General features: G+C 41.5%; 1 protein-coding gene across 4 annotated transcripts in view; it reads right to left on the bottom strand.

Annotated features, from left to right (window-relative positions):
- Positions 1-679: 679 nt before the first annotated feature.
- The window catches only part of ccny (cyclin Y), a 41,584-nt gene continuing 24,779 nt past the window's right edge, over positions 680-17,484 (bottom strand). Inside the window, exons 2-12 of one of the 4 annotated variants that reach the window (XM_087845930.1) lie at positions 16,937-17,011; positions 15,935-15,955; positions 14,499-14,533; positions 14,376-14,399; positions 13,676-13,776; positions 13,539-13,574; positions 12,954-13,011; positions 12,478-12,597; positions 8,830-8,996; positions 5,413-5,575; positions 680-4,331 (exon numbers count right to left, since the gene is read on the bottom strand). In XM_087845930.1, the coding sequence (XP_087702056.1) occupies positions 4,215-4,331; positions 5,413-5,575; positions 8,830-8,996; positions 12,478-12,597; positions 12,954-13,011; positions 13,539-13,574; positions 13,676-13,776; positions 14,376-14,399; positions 14,499-14,533; positions 15,935-15,955; positions 16,937-17,011 (917 nt within the window). In that variant the 3' untranslated portion in view covers positions 680-4,214. The remainder of the gene's footprint in view (positions 4,332-5,412; positions 5,576-8,829; positions 8,997-12,477; positions 12,598-12,953; positions 13,012-13,538; positions 13,575-13,675; positions 13,777-14,375; positions 14,400-14,498; positions 14,534-15,934; positions 15,956-16,936; positions 17,012-17,484) is intronic. The other 3 variants (XM_087845932.1, XM_087845931.1, XM_087845933.1) reach the window with 3 other exon arrangements.

Raw genomic sequence — 17,484 nt, 5'->3', positions numbered from 1 at the left:
CTGGCCTTGGGGTGATTTTGTTGGAACGCCGCTCATGGGACGGTTGAGGCATTGTGTTGACACCCAGCTCGACGTTTCAGACCAGCAAACTGCCAAAACGTCTGCTTGTGTACTTGGGTTTTTCACAGACTCCCGTTTTTTATACAACTTTCTCAACTTGTAAAGTGATGTTGTTCCTATTCACTTATTACTTCAGCTTGATGGTGTTCACTACAGCGGTTCGAACAGTGCTTTTAATAAAAACTAACAGCACTTCTTCATTGAAATGACCTGGATAGCAGTTACCACAGCAGCAATTGAAACACAAATCTTTTGACTTTTGTTGCCATGATGCCAGGTATCTCTTGGAAATGAGATTTTTAATCTCAATGAGATTTTTACCTGGATAAATAAAGGACTAAATCGAGGCCAGTATGAAGGACTGAATGTGTCCCTAAGTGACTGAATGGCAGAATGTAATCTTTGTATTAGCACTTGCTGTAAGCCATTTAAATGGTACACTGTGTGAGCGCAACACACATCACTTGTACAGTATAGTACATATCAAAATATTGTCTTATTGTGAAAAACACTTGAGTTAACAAGGTGAAAGAGAAGGAGGTCTAAGATCTTGGAGTGTGTTTCTTTCACTGATTATTAAATCGATTATGATGAAGCGAGACAAAGAAAAGACACACCATGAACTGCAAGGTTGGAAATTTTAATTCTTGCAAAGTTTTTTTCCTAAAATGGGAGCAGGTTTGTTTTTTTGTTTTTTGTTTTAAATCATAGTTGAAAACATACAGAGAAAAGTTTGGCAACTCAGAACAGGAACAAATGAGTGACTCAATGAAGAGGAAATAATACCGACATTTACAACAGAATACAGTACAAGTTGTTGAAATTATCAACAAGAAGGAAAAAAGTGTCACAGCTGCAGCAGTTTACTGCCATCATGATCAAAGCTGTATTTGTCAAATTTGAAAAATGTCATATTGGAGAGGAAGAAAAAACATTAGAGAAAAAAGTAAAACTCTATGCAGAGGTAGAGCTCAGTGCACAAGGCTATGACACACACACACACACGCACGCACGCACACAAACACACACACCGGTCTTTGCTATCAGAGGGAGGGGGCATGTTCTCCACATCAGGATTCACCACTGTCATCCACGCGGCTTCTTTCTGCGTGCAGAGAAAACCACACTGGGCGGTATGTACACACACATACAATAAATAGGATATACAATCTTTCAATATCTCACAACAGCTACTCCAGCATCGTAACTTCCCCCAAAGATGCATTTTGCACTTTTTATTTACCAATCATTCAAAGCGCCACATGCACACACAAAAAAAGCACTTCTCTAAGATCAGACACCACATCAGAGCTTCCTTCATTTTTTCCTCCATGACTTTGGTACAGTTCTGCCCCTCTGCACGCCTGCAGGCCAGACTGATTTTCTGGTAGCTTAGAAAAGCAAAGTAACATAAATCACACTCCTGGAGGTTACCGATGAAATGCACAAGAACAAACCGATGTCACATCAGAATGTGTTTCCCCCCCTGACCTTTTTATTTTATTAAAAAGAAATAAAAGTAAGTCCTTAGATTTTTTTAGATTACATCAAGATTGTGTCTATTCACTGATTTAGATTTAGAGTCTGGTTGATTGTAAGGCAAACAGCCGGTCACACAAAGTTCAATTAAGTTTCATTTTTATCCTATCCTCATACATCTGTAGACTGGCCTTTTTTCTGTTTTTAAAGCTCAAGGGGGAAAAAAGGAGGAGGAGGAATCAGGAAGGGGGCCGTTTATGAAAATACTGTTTACTAATGTTTCTGTGAGGCTGGCAAAATGCTGCAAAAGGTTATCAGATGACTGTTGATGTAAGCGAATAATATTGTATAAAAAAGACATTTTGAACGCCAGTGCTTAACACCACCAATCAGTCGATCAGTCGTAAAAGAAAAACGTGCTTCCATTTATTCGTTAGATGGACAGCGTGCCCAATCAGGACCCAAAATGAACTTTTTAACTCACCAGCTAAGAGTGAGAAGTGGAAAAGTCGTCAAGAGGGAACTTTGTTGGTGTAGACATGAAAAGTGTTACAACTTGGAGCTGAGCATTTGGACTGACACCAACTTCCTTTTCCCCGTACACTTCTGTGCAACTGGACTCCTTTTTGCAACGAGACGAAATGCCCCCTGCTGGCTATGAGATAAAATGCAGGTTTAAGGCACCAGGTCCATCTTTTAAATACAGTCTGAATAAATCTTTTTTTGTGGGTTTAACTTTTTTAAATCTTTAAGTCCAATTTAAAAAAATAAATAAATTCATGTGGAAATTGATACAAATTAAATTTGAGCCAAAGACAACAGGAGGGTTAGTGATGCGTGTTAACAGAATAAGTCAGCCAAATATGAATTCTCAGTTCAGACATTATTATTATTTAACGACATACTGAGTGATATTTTTGACTCACCTGATGACCTTTTACAGCATCTTGCCAATTTTACAGCATCAGAGGAAACAAGCATCCTTATTTTATCAAGGACACATGAGTAGGGTAACGTTTCACAGAAAGGACTTACAAACACAAAAAAAATCATAATAATAATAAAATTAAACTGAATTGTGATGTGTTATCTCCATACCACACACATTATGTCACATAAAAAAATGGCATTTTCGGCATTGTGAAATTGTTGACAAGAGACCAAAAAATCTTAAGTGGTGTTTCCCATTTAAATCGTAACACTTGACTCTCTTCTTTACTTGATTTGTCATAGAAACACATATTTAGACATATTTGCCCCTCCCCCCATTTACAGTATAAACTGACCCATATAAATATTCTAACCTTATTCTTTTTGTATTTTTTTTAACATTATGACCTCAGTTTACAGATTTTTGCACACGACGGTGCTGTATTTACACTGTACAAAGACAATTTAGCAAAATGTATACAATCTATCATTTTGTAAGCAGTGTTTCAATCATCGCGCGAAGCTTTTTCATTCGTTTCAGTCTGTGACGGCCCTGAAGGTTCATGCTTTTAGTTGGCATTTTAATGTCAATGTTTTCACTTGTGCTGTTACTTTGTAAGTTGGAAGAACCGTACAAAACGTTAGAGGAAAAAAAAAATACTTCAGACTTATTTGTTCTTTTTTTTTTCTCCAGCAGAGAGGGGAGAAGTGTTTAACTAGCTTATTACAGGCACCACAGGTCAGGGCAATGGCAGTGAATAAAGTACAACAGAAGCTCTACAGTATGTCTCGTTTCTGTCTTCCAGTAAATCTCCTCCCATGTGTGCGTGCTTTGTTATATTTAATCACAACAACAAAGCGATGCATGAATATTGCTTTATCTGAATGGTTGCTGGGTGGCCGTACTGTCAGAGATACTATTCTGCAACTGGATGCCTACGAGCTGAATGAGTGCCCTTGAGCTAAAAACGGACTTGTCTCGTTAAATGTCAGTTATCCTGATGAAAACTTCAGTCAAATGGTCCCTATCTGTTTGTCAAGTAGGGCTGAGGATATATAGTCGACGTATCAACTGTACTGCTAAGCTAACGGTGAAATGTCTTTCTTTTGTTTGCGCTTGTCTCTGCGAACAGAGGGAGCTGCTGTGTGGGAATGCAAAAGAACAAAAACACCCAACAAAACACAAACTGAGAAATTGAAGTAAAGTCTGAAATGTGTCTATAAGCTGTCAAACGATCATCTCATGCTTCAGCTAACGTACTGACTGAACCAGAAGATTAAAATCAAAGGAATGTACACGGCGTCCCCTCCAGCAGCTGTACAAGCACTTGAGCATCGGAGGGAATTATGGAGCGCCGCTGCCGCTGTTACGTCCTGTATTCTGCTTTTTAAGCGTGTTCCTATTTTCATTTCTGGACTTCACACAAGTCTCTCCACTTCTGTATTTCCACCTGGCTGCTTATCTTCTGAAGTTAGGTGGTCTTCACTCCAACAGCGTTCAGTTTGGTTCAGCTTAGCTCCGTTTGGTTCGGTGCAGGCAGGAAACAGGACTTCTTTTATGTACAACAACCAGTCTGGATGCAATCGCATTTGTAATAGTGCCAGATTGTTGAAGGGGTGTGTGTATGCGTGAGGAGATTCCAGACTGACACTGATCCACACGACTGCTGCCCACCTGGTCTGCCTGCATACTCGGCAGAAATACAGTACAGGTCTATGATGCATTCCTCTGCAGACAGCCAGTGTTAGGAAATGATGGCCGGACACCACCGCACCACTGTTAGGTTGTCTGCGCTCACCGAGCGCTTCTTGGCTAGTTTCCTCAAGTCTTTGTACTTGTCATCACACAGCCGTGAGATGGCCTGCAAGTCAAACAAAAGAGCAAATGAGATGGAGCCGGGGGTGCCTTCCTTTGTTTTAGTTGGAGTGACTACAGAACATCTTTGCCTGTGTGTGTGTACTAAACACATAGTGTGTTATGTGTAAGTAGTGGTTACGACACCACAAGTCTGAGATGGGCTCACACACCAAACACGCTTAGAAACATTTCATTCAAACTGTGCTTTGTGCAGTTCAGGTGAGAAAGTGACAACAATGACCTCTGGATCACATCAGAGTTTCTCTCTTATTGTCCGGCTCAACTCAGGTGGGAATGGGAATTTTTTCAAAACCACAAAGACACGTAGGTTCACTTTTAGCAGTGTTTTAGGTAAACTGATTTTTCTTTTGGGGGTTATTTTTGGACATTAAATAACTAAATTAATGTTGAGGAATGGTCTCATCTCCAAATAAATCAATCAACCAATTCCACTCGTCACATGGAGACGTCTCACCTTCAGCCAGCTTGATGTTTAAAACTCTAAGTAAAGTAAGTAAGTAAAATTTATTTATATAGCACATTTCACAGATAAAAATCACAAAGTGCTTTACAATAAGATCAGACATACAAGTTAAAATTAATTAAAAGCCCGTTTGTATAAAAATGTCTTCAGCTGCTTTTTAAAGGAGTCAGTAGAGTCTAGACAGCGTAAAGACAACGGCAGAGAGTTCCACAGCCTTGGTGCCAACTAAAACTAACTGAAATGCAGTCGTTATTAACACTGGTGTACCTGCTGTAAAAAGTTTGTTTTGCTCCAACAGATCAAGCAATGGCATCAATGAATGAAACACTAACAGCAGTAAGGCTGCAGGACAGGAAGGAAGAGAGCGAAGCTACCTGCACAGCAGCACGTCCCTGCATCCTGTCCTTCACCCGGCAGGAGATCAACATTTATGTTTTTGTAATGATCAGAAGCTTGTCAAAATACCAACTACCCAAATTACCTTGGTTTTTCTATTTCACATTGTCAGGCTGAAATAAATTGATATTTTTCTCTTTTTTTCTTGTTTTACCTGAGCTTCAAAAACATAAACCTATCTCTAGCACTTCAGCGCGCTTCTCACCTCTAGTTTTTGCGCCTTGTCCCTGCTGAGAGGCTCCAGGGGGAAGCTGAGGTTATTGGCCTCAGCAAGCGAGCGCAGGTCAAAGTAATACTTGGCGTAGACGCTGGACGGCACGTTGATATTGAACTGCAGCAATTCCAGGAACTGACGCTCCAGCTCATTCCTTTTGCCATAAAAAAGAAAGGGAAGACTTGTGAGTTAGTTAATTAGTCTTCTGCTATTTAACCCTTTAAGACCTACCATAGAACCAAGTCCGCCAGAGCTTATATTATATTTTTACATGCTGTGGAGCCATTTTTGGGAGCATTTCAAGTTGCTATACATCAATACAACCATTAAAGCCTAAATTTTAATAATATGTATGCATTAAGTGCATAGTAATTACATAAATTGCAAAAAAGTGCAATGAACTACAAAAAAATTGAAAATCGTTTTTGTTTTTTAACATATATTTCTAGTTAGAGAAATTTAAGAGGCTTATCCCCCAAAACTGTAAATACAAAAAAGTTGCACAAAATAGTTTCCCACCACAGGAAATTTATTTTGAGTGTCTTCATAGTTTTATTTTTGAAATACACCAATTTTTATATACTGCACGAAAAACGAAAATAAATATTATAATGCAAATTTGCAAAAAAGCAGCATATGCATCAAAATAAACTATTTCCAGCAGTGCAATATGAGTCCTAAGCATCCCAGAAATGACACAGAAAGTCATAAAGTCAAACATAACTTTTAAAAACACCAGTATAGGCTCATGAGGCCTTGATGGTAAAAAACTACATTTCCGCAAAATGACGTCACTTCCGGTTTCGGGCAGGTCATGGCGGACATGCGATAGTTCGTGCTGATGGACGTAGAAAGTGTTATGAACAGCTGATCAGATTGGCAAAGCGTGTTTCTGGAATATTATGTTTTTGTTGCTGCAAGTGCTTTTTATGCAGTTTTTGCAAAGCTATATGTGGAAGGAAACTGTGACCGAGGACAAGCTGATGGCATAAGATGTAAGTACAACTCCTCTGGTTTCATATGCAAAAAAAATTATTGCGCTAGCTCAGGTGGTTGCAGTGCTACCGGGATTTAAAAATAGTTACGCAAAACGGAGCGTGCCCGCTCTGGCCGGTTTTAAAGGGTTAAATAAAGGTTAGTTTGATTGGTGAAGCCAACATCTCACAGAGTGGCGTAGGCTGCACTGAGCCTACGCCACCAAACATAAGCCTCTTCTTTATGATAAAAGGGAATGCTATCTAAGCAAGGAACACTGAGCGTTATGTGTAAGAAAGAATTAATCCCACATGAAAGTGCTATTGTCATGCAGTGCCTCGTGCTCAGCAGCTCTGTGATCCTCGGTGCAGCGTGATGACAGACGCTTTCATCTGTTACTCTTCAGTTGTGACCAAATCTTTCTGCACTGTAACCACTAGCCATCTCTTCTTCCTACCCTTTGTTGCTCACCCACACATTTTCATAGCCACGCAGCAACAGACGGGCTAAATTTAGGCTCTGCTGTAGCCAAACTCTGCCTAATAGCGCTGCTTTTTCTTCATCTTTCCTCATTCAGCCTGTTTTCATCTGTTTCTTTTTGTGTTTCTCTGCTCCTCAGTGTTCTCCCAAGACGTTTCAACTGTTCAGTCAGTGGGTGGAACGTGAAATTTAGCAGGCTTGGTTCCAGAACATGGCTTTGAACAGACTCAAATTGACCTTCTGAGGAAATCTCTGGTCAAATCAAGAGCCACAGTCCGGTAAATTGCCATATGGGAGCACAGCAGATGTGCATACTGTGCTGCACTCACTGGAGAGAATCCTGAACAGGTGGATTACGCTCATTGCCTTTTGAATCTGAGCTCAAGGACAAGAATAGACATCCACTGATGCAGAAAAGTGTGAAAGCAGGAGGGGTCAGAGGTGGCGTCTACAGCACAGAGTCCCTCCTCAGAATAATCCACACAACGGGCATCTTCCCCGTTTTGCTCCAAATGCACCACAATCTAAGATTAAGCATTAAAATGAAACTGACATTTTTGTCCTGCAAACCCAGAAAACTGTGAATCTCTCACTGTCAACTAGTTAGAAACTAACAAACTATAATGTTTTTAAGGCTTAATGACATGATACCATTATTACCATTTTATGGGGAAAGAGACAAGAGGAACTAATGTAATCTGAAGTCCCTCAGACACTCTAAGCTCAAGAACAAAATAAAATAATAATAATAATATATACTTCATCGTCACAAGAAATTCCTCTCTGCATTTAACCCATTCACTCAGTGAAGCAGTGGGCAGCCACCAATCTGGCGCCTGGGGAGCAGTGTGTGGGGACGGTACCTTGCTCAGAGGTACCTCAGGGTAGCCGTTAAGTGGATTCGAACCCCTGACCTTCCGATCATGGGGCGACGACTCTACCTACTGAGCTATCCCTGCTCAGATCAAAGGCATTAGACGAAATGGTCAGAGCCAAGCAGCTCTTGAAAACAGGCTGACCGCACAAAGCCCGACTATTCTCAGGACAGAAAGACAAGTGCTGCTGTATCTGCCATCACCCCACTCAGCAACCATGAGTCAAAGAGGAAGCATTTATTTACATGGCTGACACTCTGCCAGGGGTTTTTATGGCTGTGTGGCATTTTAGGAGCCAGCAAACAGCTGACGGCACCAACCTTTGAGAATTGTGGCTCTGAGGAAGAAAGACGGGGGGAAGAAAGTGCTGCGATATTAAATTTTTAGCTGCTGCTTTTAGTAAATTCTTGACAAATTCTGGATTATTTTTCTGCTGATTGCTGCATTGATTAATCAGTAAAACAATCTGCAGCATTATCGGTGATAAAAAATAACTGGTAGTCCTCGTTTCAGGGCCATTGTGCTCCAAAGATGTGACCTAAACCTAAACATGCGCCTGACGTACAGACTCCTGCTGGAAATGTTTCACACTGAGCATTCAGAGGAATATGCTACAGTATGTTCTGAAATGCTAATGTTATTGAAATCATCATATGGTATAGTCAGTCATGTGATTCTGCACCTCCCACACAAGGACACTGGTTTCCCTTTGAGAGAAGCTGTTGTCATGGAAATAGTCCAGACGTTTCCCAGTCATAAGATCACAGAGAAGAACAGCGTCCGGGGAAAACAAAAAGGATAAATATCTTTGATTTCAGCTGCTGCCATCAGTTAATAATGTTTTATTTCTCTTAGTAACAAATCAAGTGTTCTAGCTGATTTATTCCATGCAAATAGTTAAACAATAAACTGTTTCTATGCTCTTAAACAACCATGTAATGAAAATAAAATGCCAGGCTTTAGCTTCTATCGCCAACTCGGCTGTTTTAGTGCAGAAATAACAGCAGACGTCTTCTGCAACTGACCTGAGTCTATGGGGATATAGCTCTACGCTGCTGATGTCAATAAACTGACTCACATGTCCTCCACAGTGATATCCTTGAGAATTTGGCAGTAGTCGACGTTCCAAACCGCCTGGTCGTCCCAGACTTTGGAAGCCAGGAGGATGGCTCCCAACACGATCCGCTTCCAATTGGCCGGGCAAATGTCGATCTCTGCGTAGGTCAGGAGCCTCTCCAAATACACCTTAGACAAAAGGATTTGTCACAAGTAAGCATCTTGAAATAAAACAGTTATTTTAGCACAAAAACAAAGCTGAAAAACTCTGTTTAACAGCTGGCATCGACTAGCATTAACAGCATCAAGTCAGTTTCACACAACTAAAATATCCTACACGCAGGGTCAAAAGAGTCAGATTGCTAAACTGCTATTGCTCTGTGTTTTCCTTCACCCACGGTGTAACGCTAACATAAGGTACAAAACATAAGCAAGTAAACGCCACGTTAATAATCATATCGAGCCTTTGTTTCCTCGGGGTTTCCTGTGTTTAATTACCCTCTGTTCTCCCTGCCTTTGTTTATCTGAAGGGTTAGTTTGCTGCTTTACAGTTTTGCAGCCTCCTGCCTACTCCTCCTCCATGATGTCAGAGGCTGATGAAATCCAGCTTCCCCGGAGCTCCCTCGTGAAATATTCATGCCAATCGAACCCCTGCACCGTCTCCTTCTCTCTCCTTCGAAATAATTCCCACAGTCTCCACGGCAGAAAGCGCACAGAACACACAGACACCTGATCCTCACAAGCCAAAGCATTTGTGCAGATGTTAAATCTTCTGATCCACTCATCATCATTTTGTTACAGTACAAGAGAGAAGGTCTTCTGTTAGATTCATGGACTGAACTGTGAAAGCTCGAACAGTTAGTGCACAAAGCCACATTCAGCTCCGTCTAAAAATAATGTAAAGTGAAAGATTTAAAAGTACACGAGCTTAGATTTGTCACTTCTTACTTACTTTCTTTGCATTTTAATAGCCATACCATTTCCAGGATGTATACCCTGAGGTACATCGTAATAAATTTTTCAGTTTTCAGACTAACAAGGATGGCAGGTTGTGAAATGGAAATTAATAAGTTCTTTTATGCCACTTCGCAGCCCAGTTTGTCACAGCTCAGGTGTTTAATTAGACAAGTCGTGCTCAGTGGGGCGTCCTTCCTGAAGACAATACCAGCCTGTTTCTGCTGTGGCCCAAAACTAGAAGCAGGTGACAAACATCGAGAAATGAAAGAAGACGACATCCTGGCATAGCTGCTTCAATTTCAGGAGGCTTGTCTGATAATAAAACACAGTAACTTCATCTACTACAATAAGTTTGTCTGTTTTTTCTGTCCCTCAACAGGAAATCTGATTCGTCTTCCCAGAGGATGACATGCTCACTCTCTGGGTCTCTTTCTTTTCCATCCTCTCTCTCCTCACCTGTGATGTAATAACGCCCAGCTTTCATCTCAACTCCCCTGTCTAAATTTAGCTGTGTCAGCTAAGCTACACCAATAACCACCAGCCAACAGCCCCATTCAATTACTGACAGCATGGCGAGTTTACACTGGAGAGCTGCAGGAGGCACGCCGTGTGCCAGGCTCTGTGTGCAACTATCGCTCTCGTCCACCTGAACATGGACAGAGACGCAGACACAGACACAGCACGTCACAGTGACTGCTTTCCAGTGACTCTCTGGAAAAGCAGAAACACCCACACAGTTAACACATTTGTCCATCTGTCAGGAAGCAGAGAAACCTAATACCAGGCCCCTGGGCTAGCCACATTAACAATGCACTTTACTGGCCTCTAGAGACCCACGTGTTAGCCAGAGTGACAAAGTGTAGAAAGAAATGTTTCTGGGCAGACGAGTGGAGAAGGGGAGAGAGTCCATGTCCAAGCACACATGACTTACACAAGCTAGTAAAACATATACAAGTAGCAGCTACTTTCAGCGCCGCATATTTGAGTTGGCAGATTTTTACACAGGGTGCTCTTCCTGGTGCAACCCCGAAGGATTTGTGTCTCCTCCCGGTGTCAAACCAAGGACCTTTCATATGCTACACAAATGTGTAAACTGCTACACTGCGGAGCTGGAAAATACCCACAAGCAGACAAATAAATCAACCCTATTAAGCACTGAGTCTGAACACGTCAGTAAAAACAGACACTAGAGCTAAACTGATTATTTCACCACCTAACTGTGCCATCAAATCAAACATAAGGATAAACTATTGAACTGCTTAAGGCGTTAGTACAGAGAGAGAAAAAGAGATGATGTGATATGATATGTGAGGAGAGAGAAGAAACGAAAAGCACAGGTGAGCACACAGGATGTCATAAGTCACGGGGAGAGAGCCCACTGTATGCCAAAGCACCAATTATATTCTAATTATACACTTGCTACAGGCGCAGGCAGACCTCATACTGAAGTAATTCTGAGTGGAGACTAAACGGATTAAACTGCCAAAAATCTGTTACTGAACTTTCAGCTTGGTCTTGTGGCTTCGTTTGTGCAACATTCTCCAGAAGGACAAACAGGCTGTTTCATATCATACAAAGAAGAAGAGTAAAAAATAAAGAGAGCCAACAATCTAAGCAGCAGAAAACAAGACAAGCAGAAGCAATACTCCCTCCTAGTGTCAGCACTGAATTAGACTCCATCCATCCGCTTCCACTTCTCCTTTTCAGGGTTGTGGGGGGTGCTGGAGCCTATCCCAGCTGTCATAGGGCGAGAGGCGGGGTACACCCTGGACAGGTCGCCAGTCTGTCGCAGGGCCAACACACAGGGACAGACAATAAAGGCTATTCTATTCTATCTGTCTCCCACGCTCTCGCGCTCCTTGATGATGTTAACTCTGTGTGGAGTCATGCTTCAAGTTGCTGAAGGGTCTCTTAATTAGGTTGTAACCGCAAGCTCTGGACACCCTTGTCTTCCTCCAATACAAACAGGAACTTCTAATCACTTGAAAGTATTTTTTTCATTCCTTGCTGTTGTTTTTTGTTAAAAGAAAACAAAAAGTTTGCATTTCATTTTGTTTATAACTGCATCAATGCAGAAATAATCACATTCACAGAGTGTGGCTGTACTCAGTGGTGGGAAGGCTTTTATAATCCACTTCCACTCAGGGCCAGCTGGATTGGAAAAGCTCTTAATGTGATCGTCCCTCCAAGCAAACATGTAAATGGAGTCAAAAAGCCCTTTTCCATTAGTACCTGCTCAGGTTGGCTCGGCACGGCTCAACGCAGTTTTTAGCGTTTTCCCGTTAGGTGGTAGTACCTGGTACCAGGGGCTCTTTTATTACCTACTCGGCCACAGTTCCAAGCGATCCAAAAATGTGACATGCATGCCACCAACTGGCTAGTCAGTCTCCTTCACAAAAATCAAAACCGCCATTCTTGAAACCTGGCAACAAGGGAAATGACTGCACAAAAACAACACCACGGTCCCCGAGTCTGACCGAGCAGCAGGTGTAACATCGCCCCGACGTCCTCCTTTATTGTGGCGTTTGTGTCACATCCAAATGATGTCACGGGACGTTCTGTCGCGTTGCTGTAATGACCCAACCCACATTAGGTGGTTGTAATGGAAAACGAGTCGAAGCGAGTCGTGCGTCCAGCCGATCTGAGCAAGTGCGAATAGAAAAGGGCTAAAAGTGTGCAGGGACTGGGTTTCACGGCTGAACTGTTTACTCACCAAAGTGACGATGGCACACTCGGCAGTGAGCTGCGCGGCACTGAACAACGTCCTGACGAAGCGGTAGATCTGCTTCTGCTCGGGGTCGTGTTTGTCATAATCAGCAGGAACCTCAGACTTCTGCGACAAACACCAGAAAAGATAAGAATGAAATGAAATCAGATCGTTTCCCAAAGTGGAATCACAAACTGCTGCTCGATACATCAGCTTATTTCTGAATGCAGAGGTTTAGTGTTGTTGGACATGGGGCGTAAAACAAAGGGGTTATGTAAAATCTGAGACTGAAATTGTTGAGCAAATATTCATTTTAAAACACGTCAGAATGATCCAGATGGCTCCTGAGATTACACATCTCGCCACTGTGTGATCCATGTGTGCTTATGTGCCGTTTATCAGCTCATGCAATTAGTCTTCCTGATGAATCCTGACAGCTTAGTTTGTGTGTAATGGAAATTTATCTTCGGCTGCGGCCTTACTGAGAGTGGGTGAAGCTTCTCATCGAAAATATCTAACAACATTCTTCCGTCGATGTCTCTGGAATTAAAAAGAGGAAAAGAAATCAAAAACAGATGCATGATTTCATTGATAAGTCATTTATATGAATGAATCTGCACTTCAACCAGCTGCCCTATATGGAATTCTTACCACTTTCAGTTTATAGAAACACGTTTTATCCTAAAGCTTCCGTGTTTTTTTAAAAATATGAGATCTGTCAAGTCATGTCAATTCACCAAATTCTATTAACAACACAAAAATGTGTTCCAGGCTGCATCTTTGCGAGCAGAAATGTGAGTCACTTAAGCTGCTACATAAAACAGCCTGTTCTTCTCTGCTTTGTGGTTTATTTAAAAATGTCTCCATGCAAGCGTTATTTAGTGTCGCCACAGCCTTTAGTAAGAACACATCCCTTTGCAGAAGGATGTCAAGCTCAGTTGGATATCAAAGTATCTAAAGAGTAAAGAATTTAATATAATCTTTCTGGGTCAGAATGAAGCAGGATGTTGCAGGGTTTTTGTATTTCGTGGAATTTTGGTGCAAAAGAAATAAAACGCTAATCTTACCTGTTCTTTATATGATAATATATTGCAAGGGCTACGCTGCAAGCACAAAAAGGTAAATAAAAATGAGTGTAAGAGGACAATAAGGGAAAAATCTTTCAATATTAGATAAAGCTGTGAATCGCTCAGATGGGGGTTACCATTTGATGGTGTATTTCAGGTTGGGTTGACTGACAGTGCTGTCATCGAGGAATATGGTGGAACAGGAGCTGTATTTCCGTCTCACTGGGCCCGGAAAATGCTGGAGTTCAAACACGTCCATACAAAAAAACAGAGACACACACGTCAATCTCTATTTCTGTCATACTTGGACGAGCCAAAGGCCTGGTATGAGGATGGAAAGTAGGGCACCTGTGAGCCCACGAGCTAATCTGTGGGTCTGTCAGCGTCTCACTTTGTTGCATGCAGGAATGGTATTTATGGTGGAGTGCATCTTTAGAGAAACATCAAAAACTTGATGAATAGCAAGTTCATCACCTTGAGTAATGACCTTTCTATTCATCGTCCATTCATTTCATTCAAAATTATTTTTAACTGGTGCATACTAAACAGGTTTATGACTTAAACAAGACGCTGTTTTCTCATTTGGCCCTGCAGGAACTGAGTAATGCAAATTTTGTTCAAACAAAAAAGCACATTTGCACGTTTAGCAAGTCCTGTCTTTCAGGTCTCAGGGAGTGTGGACAAAGATGACCTGCACCATAACACCACGCTTCTTCTACATTTCTACTACATCTAAAGCTTTTTAAACACTAAGACTATAATTGGAGTCTGGAGTGTGGGATAAAAAAAACGGGAGGAACAATGGAAACGGGTTTGGGTTACTTTGGGTGACTTTACCTTGTTCTCCGAAATGTGTGTTAACTTGCAAAAAATACAAGACATTAAAATTACTAACTGCACAGCACAGCAATCATAACAGCAAACGTTTTACACACAGTGGCTAATGATTCAGTTACTTACGTGGTTGATGTAAAGGCTCTTCCGTTTTTCTCGAACTGAAAAAGAAGACGAGAGAGCGCTTCAAGAATCTTTGTGTTGAGTGTAGTACACAACCCTCACAGACAGGGAGCAGCATATAACCAGGCTTCAGAGCTGCCCTATTAATGTAGACTTTCCCCCTGTGTATAATTATTATAAACCACATACAACAAAGCAAAGCAGCTTCAGCAAAAAGCAGTTTTTACATTGAAAAACTGAGAAATTTCAAAGCCTGTGAGTATTTTCTCCCCTGCGATTGCACTGGCAAATGTGTGTTAATATGTGGGAATGAGTGTGACCTTATCAATTAATCCGCTCATCATTTAGACATACAAGTCTTAATTCATGCTCAGTCATCCAGGTAAAGAAATCTTCAGACACTGAAGAATTCACCTGGATGAGTGATGAAACGTTTCTCCCACACTACGTCCTCATGAACAGAATTAACTTCCTGTGATTGGACATACATGAGTCCAAATTAAATCAGGCATAGTGACTGGTTTATTCAAGTGCAGCCAATCATCTGAGCTCTTTCTGTTCATACAAATCTGTTATTTTGCTACCTTACTTCTGTTTAACGGATGTGATGATTTGTTGGTTCTATAAAGCAGAGCTTCATCGCAGTTACGGCACACGCAACAGTGCAACAGTGCAACAGTGCAACAGTGCAGCAGCGCTGCGTGCGTGTCTGTGTGCATCAGTATATGTGCTCACTCTGTTTTAACAGAGCACGCAAAGGGAAAAGGGCTGCTAGCAAAGCAAACTGGAGCAGATGGAGAGCGCAGAGCACACAGAGACACCTTGTACGTCTCATCCCATACTGTCTGTGTCTTACCTCTCTGGCACAAAGGTGCACACACTCACACTGCAAAGCACGCTGAGCTTTTTCCACTGAGCAAATGTGAGTGTGTGTGTGTATTTAGCAAAGAACAGCAGTCTTTGACACCATCAAACAGCTGCACAGCTTAGTCAAAAAAAACAGTAACAAAAAACCCACAAACCTAACCACAGTGATTTCTGAATAGTCATGAAACATGGCATCACTTGTGACACAAATCACAGCTTTATACTTGAGGCTGATTTCTAACTTTATCAACCATTTACATATGAAAATTGAAATATCCAGTAATTAGAGGCGTGTCATTTTAGTAACTAAATTGCAATTTCTTTGGCCAAGGCTGTGCAGTCCTGTTCCTACATCTCATGGACGGACATGTGCAATGGAAGAAACGCACGCACGCACGCACACAGACGATATCAGCAGCTAAGCAGCAGAGACAAGTCACCTGCTAACAGAGTACGAGAATACGATGCAGTTTGAGACCACACAGAGGGACTGTTCCCTTAAAGGGTCCAGCCCGAACACACAGTAAGCATAGTGTTACCTGCCTACCAAGCACAGACGTATACATGCTTACCTCTTTTGTTGGGCACAGCAACTGAAAAACAAATGTCCAAGTTGTCTCCATGTTTATGACACACAACAGGCTTCGTTATTAAGTGCGTCAGTAATTCATTTATAGCTGCTGGGAGTGATGAACACAGCAGCTGTCACATATGTTAGGACCACAATGCTGTGTATTGACATTTATTAACAGTATGAGAACAAAGGCCAGCAGACTTTCACATAAGAGCCTGACGATGCTAATACAACACTATCAGCACCTAACACCGGATCTATATAACAGCCTTCAGGCTACAGACTGCTCAGCTGAATCAAAAGCTTCAAAGCAAAGAGATTATGTCTAAACTGGGAAATAATCTAGAAAGCTTCACATTTCAGTTGATAATAAGACATTCCTGTCATTCTAGAGGCACCCGACTGCTACAAGATCAATCTTTGTGCCTGCTAAGGAAGATCAAAACACCCCAGTGCGTCTTGAAAAATCTGACATGAAAGCAGACGGGACAGGGCTCCATCTAGAGCTTTTATGTTGGATAAAAGCTTGTTGGTCAGTGGTACTTGTGCTGATATCTGAAGTTCCACCTTCAATAAAAACAGCTTGCTATCTCAAAAAGTGGGCATATGCTACTGTCTTTGCTTCACCTCTTTGCTTGGTTGTCCATGATCCACCTGCAGTGGCTTTGCACCTACCAGTGCACAGCTCACCGACTTTGCACAGAAACTTCAAGCATGTCCACAAGCTGCTTCCTCATTTTCAAACAAACCGGAAGACATTATCCTTTACCCACAAATGTAACCCTGCATTATGCTATCCTGGCTTCATCCAAGTAAATCAGGTCTACACCTAATGGTTTGATTACGAAAACACATTTATTAAATTTAGCTCTTCTTCATTCTAGATTAATAACAATCATGACACTCCAAATACTCTTTTCCCTCATTTAAAAGTCAGTGAAGAAATTTCAGAGAGATCTGAGATTATTAAAATGGGACAAAAGAAGAGAGCACAACTCACCATCAGTTTGTGACTTGCTGAGGAAAATGGTGCTGGCGCGGGGATGATCTGAGGGATTGTACTCCATGGGAAGATCTAAATACAGAGGAAGGAAAACATAAGCCTCAAAGAAAAGCAGCATTTAAACTGATTCAAATGATTTAATCCCAAATGCAGCTGAAAAATAAATGCTGTCAGGAAAAACAAATTGTTAAAGCTGTTAGAGAACTTATGATGTTATTTTGATAAAACTATATTCAATATCATATAATCATCAGGATGACGGGTATAACTTAAACACGCTGCCGGATACAACCTTTAATTTTGAGGTTATAAATGTGGGACTGGCTTCACGAGCTAACCACCTCTCGTCTAATGGTCTGAGCTAAATGAAAAACATATCTGTCAGCTGACAGTTTGCTGCACCAGCGCTGTGTAAACGGTGGTTTGTAAATCAATGCACTAAGCAAACACAGCAGAAGGCTATAGATTTGTATTGAATCATCTTCTGCGCACACACACACACCACCTAGAACCCAAAGATCTGAGAGGAGCTGGCAAGAAAAACT

Source organism: Neolamprologus brichardi, chromosome 9, assembly GCF_056152115.1.
Source record: "Neolamprologus brichardi isolate AB-2024 chromosome 9, ASM5615211v1, whole genome shotgun sequence".
NCBI lineage: Eukaryota > Metazoa > Chordata > Actinopteri > Cichliformes > Cichlidae > Neolamprologus > Neolamprologus brichardi.
This window is presented reverse-complemented; position numbering and strand designations above follow the sequence as displayed.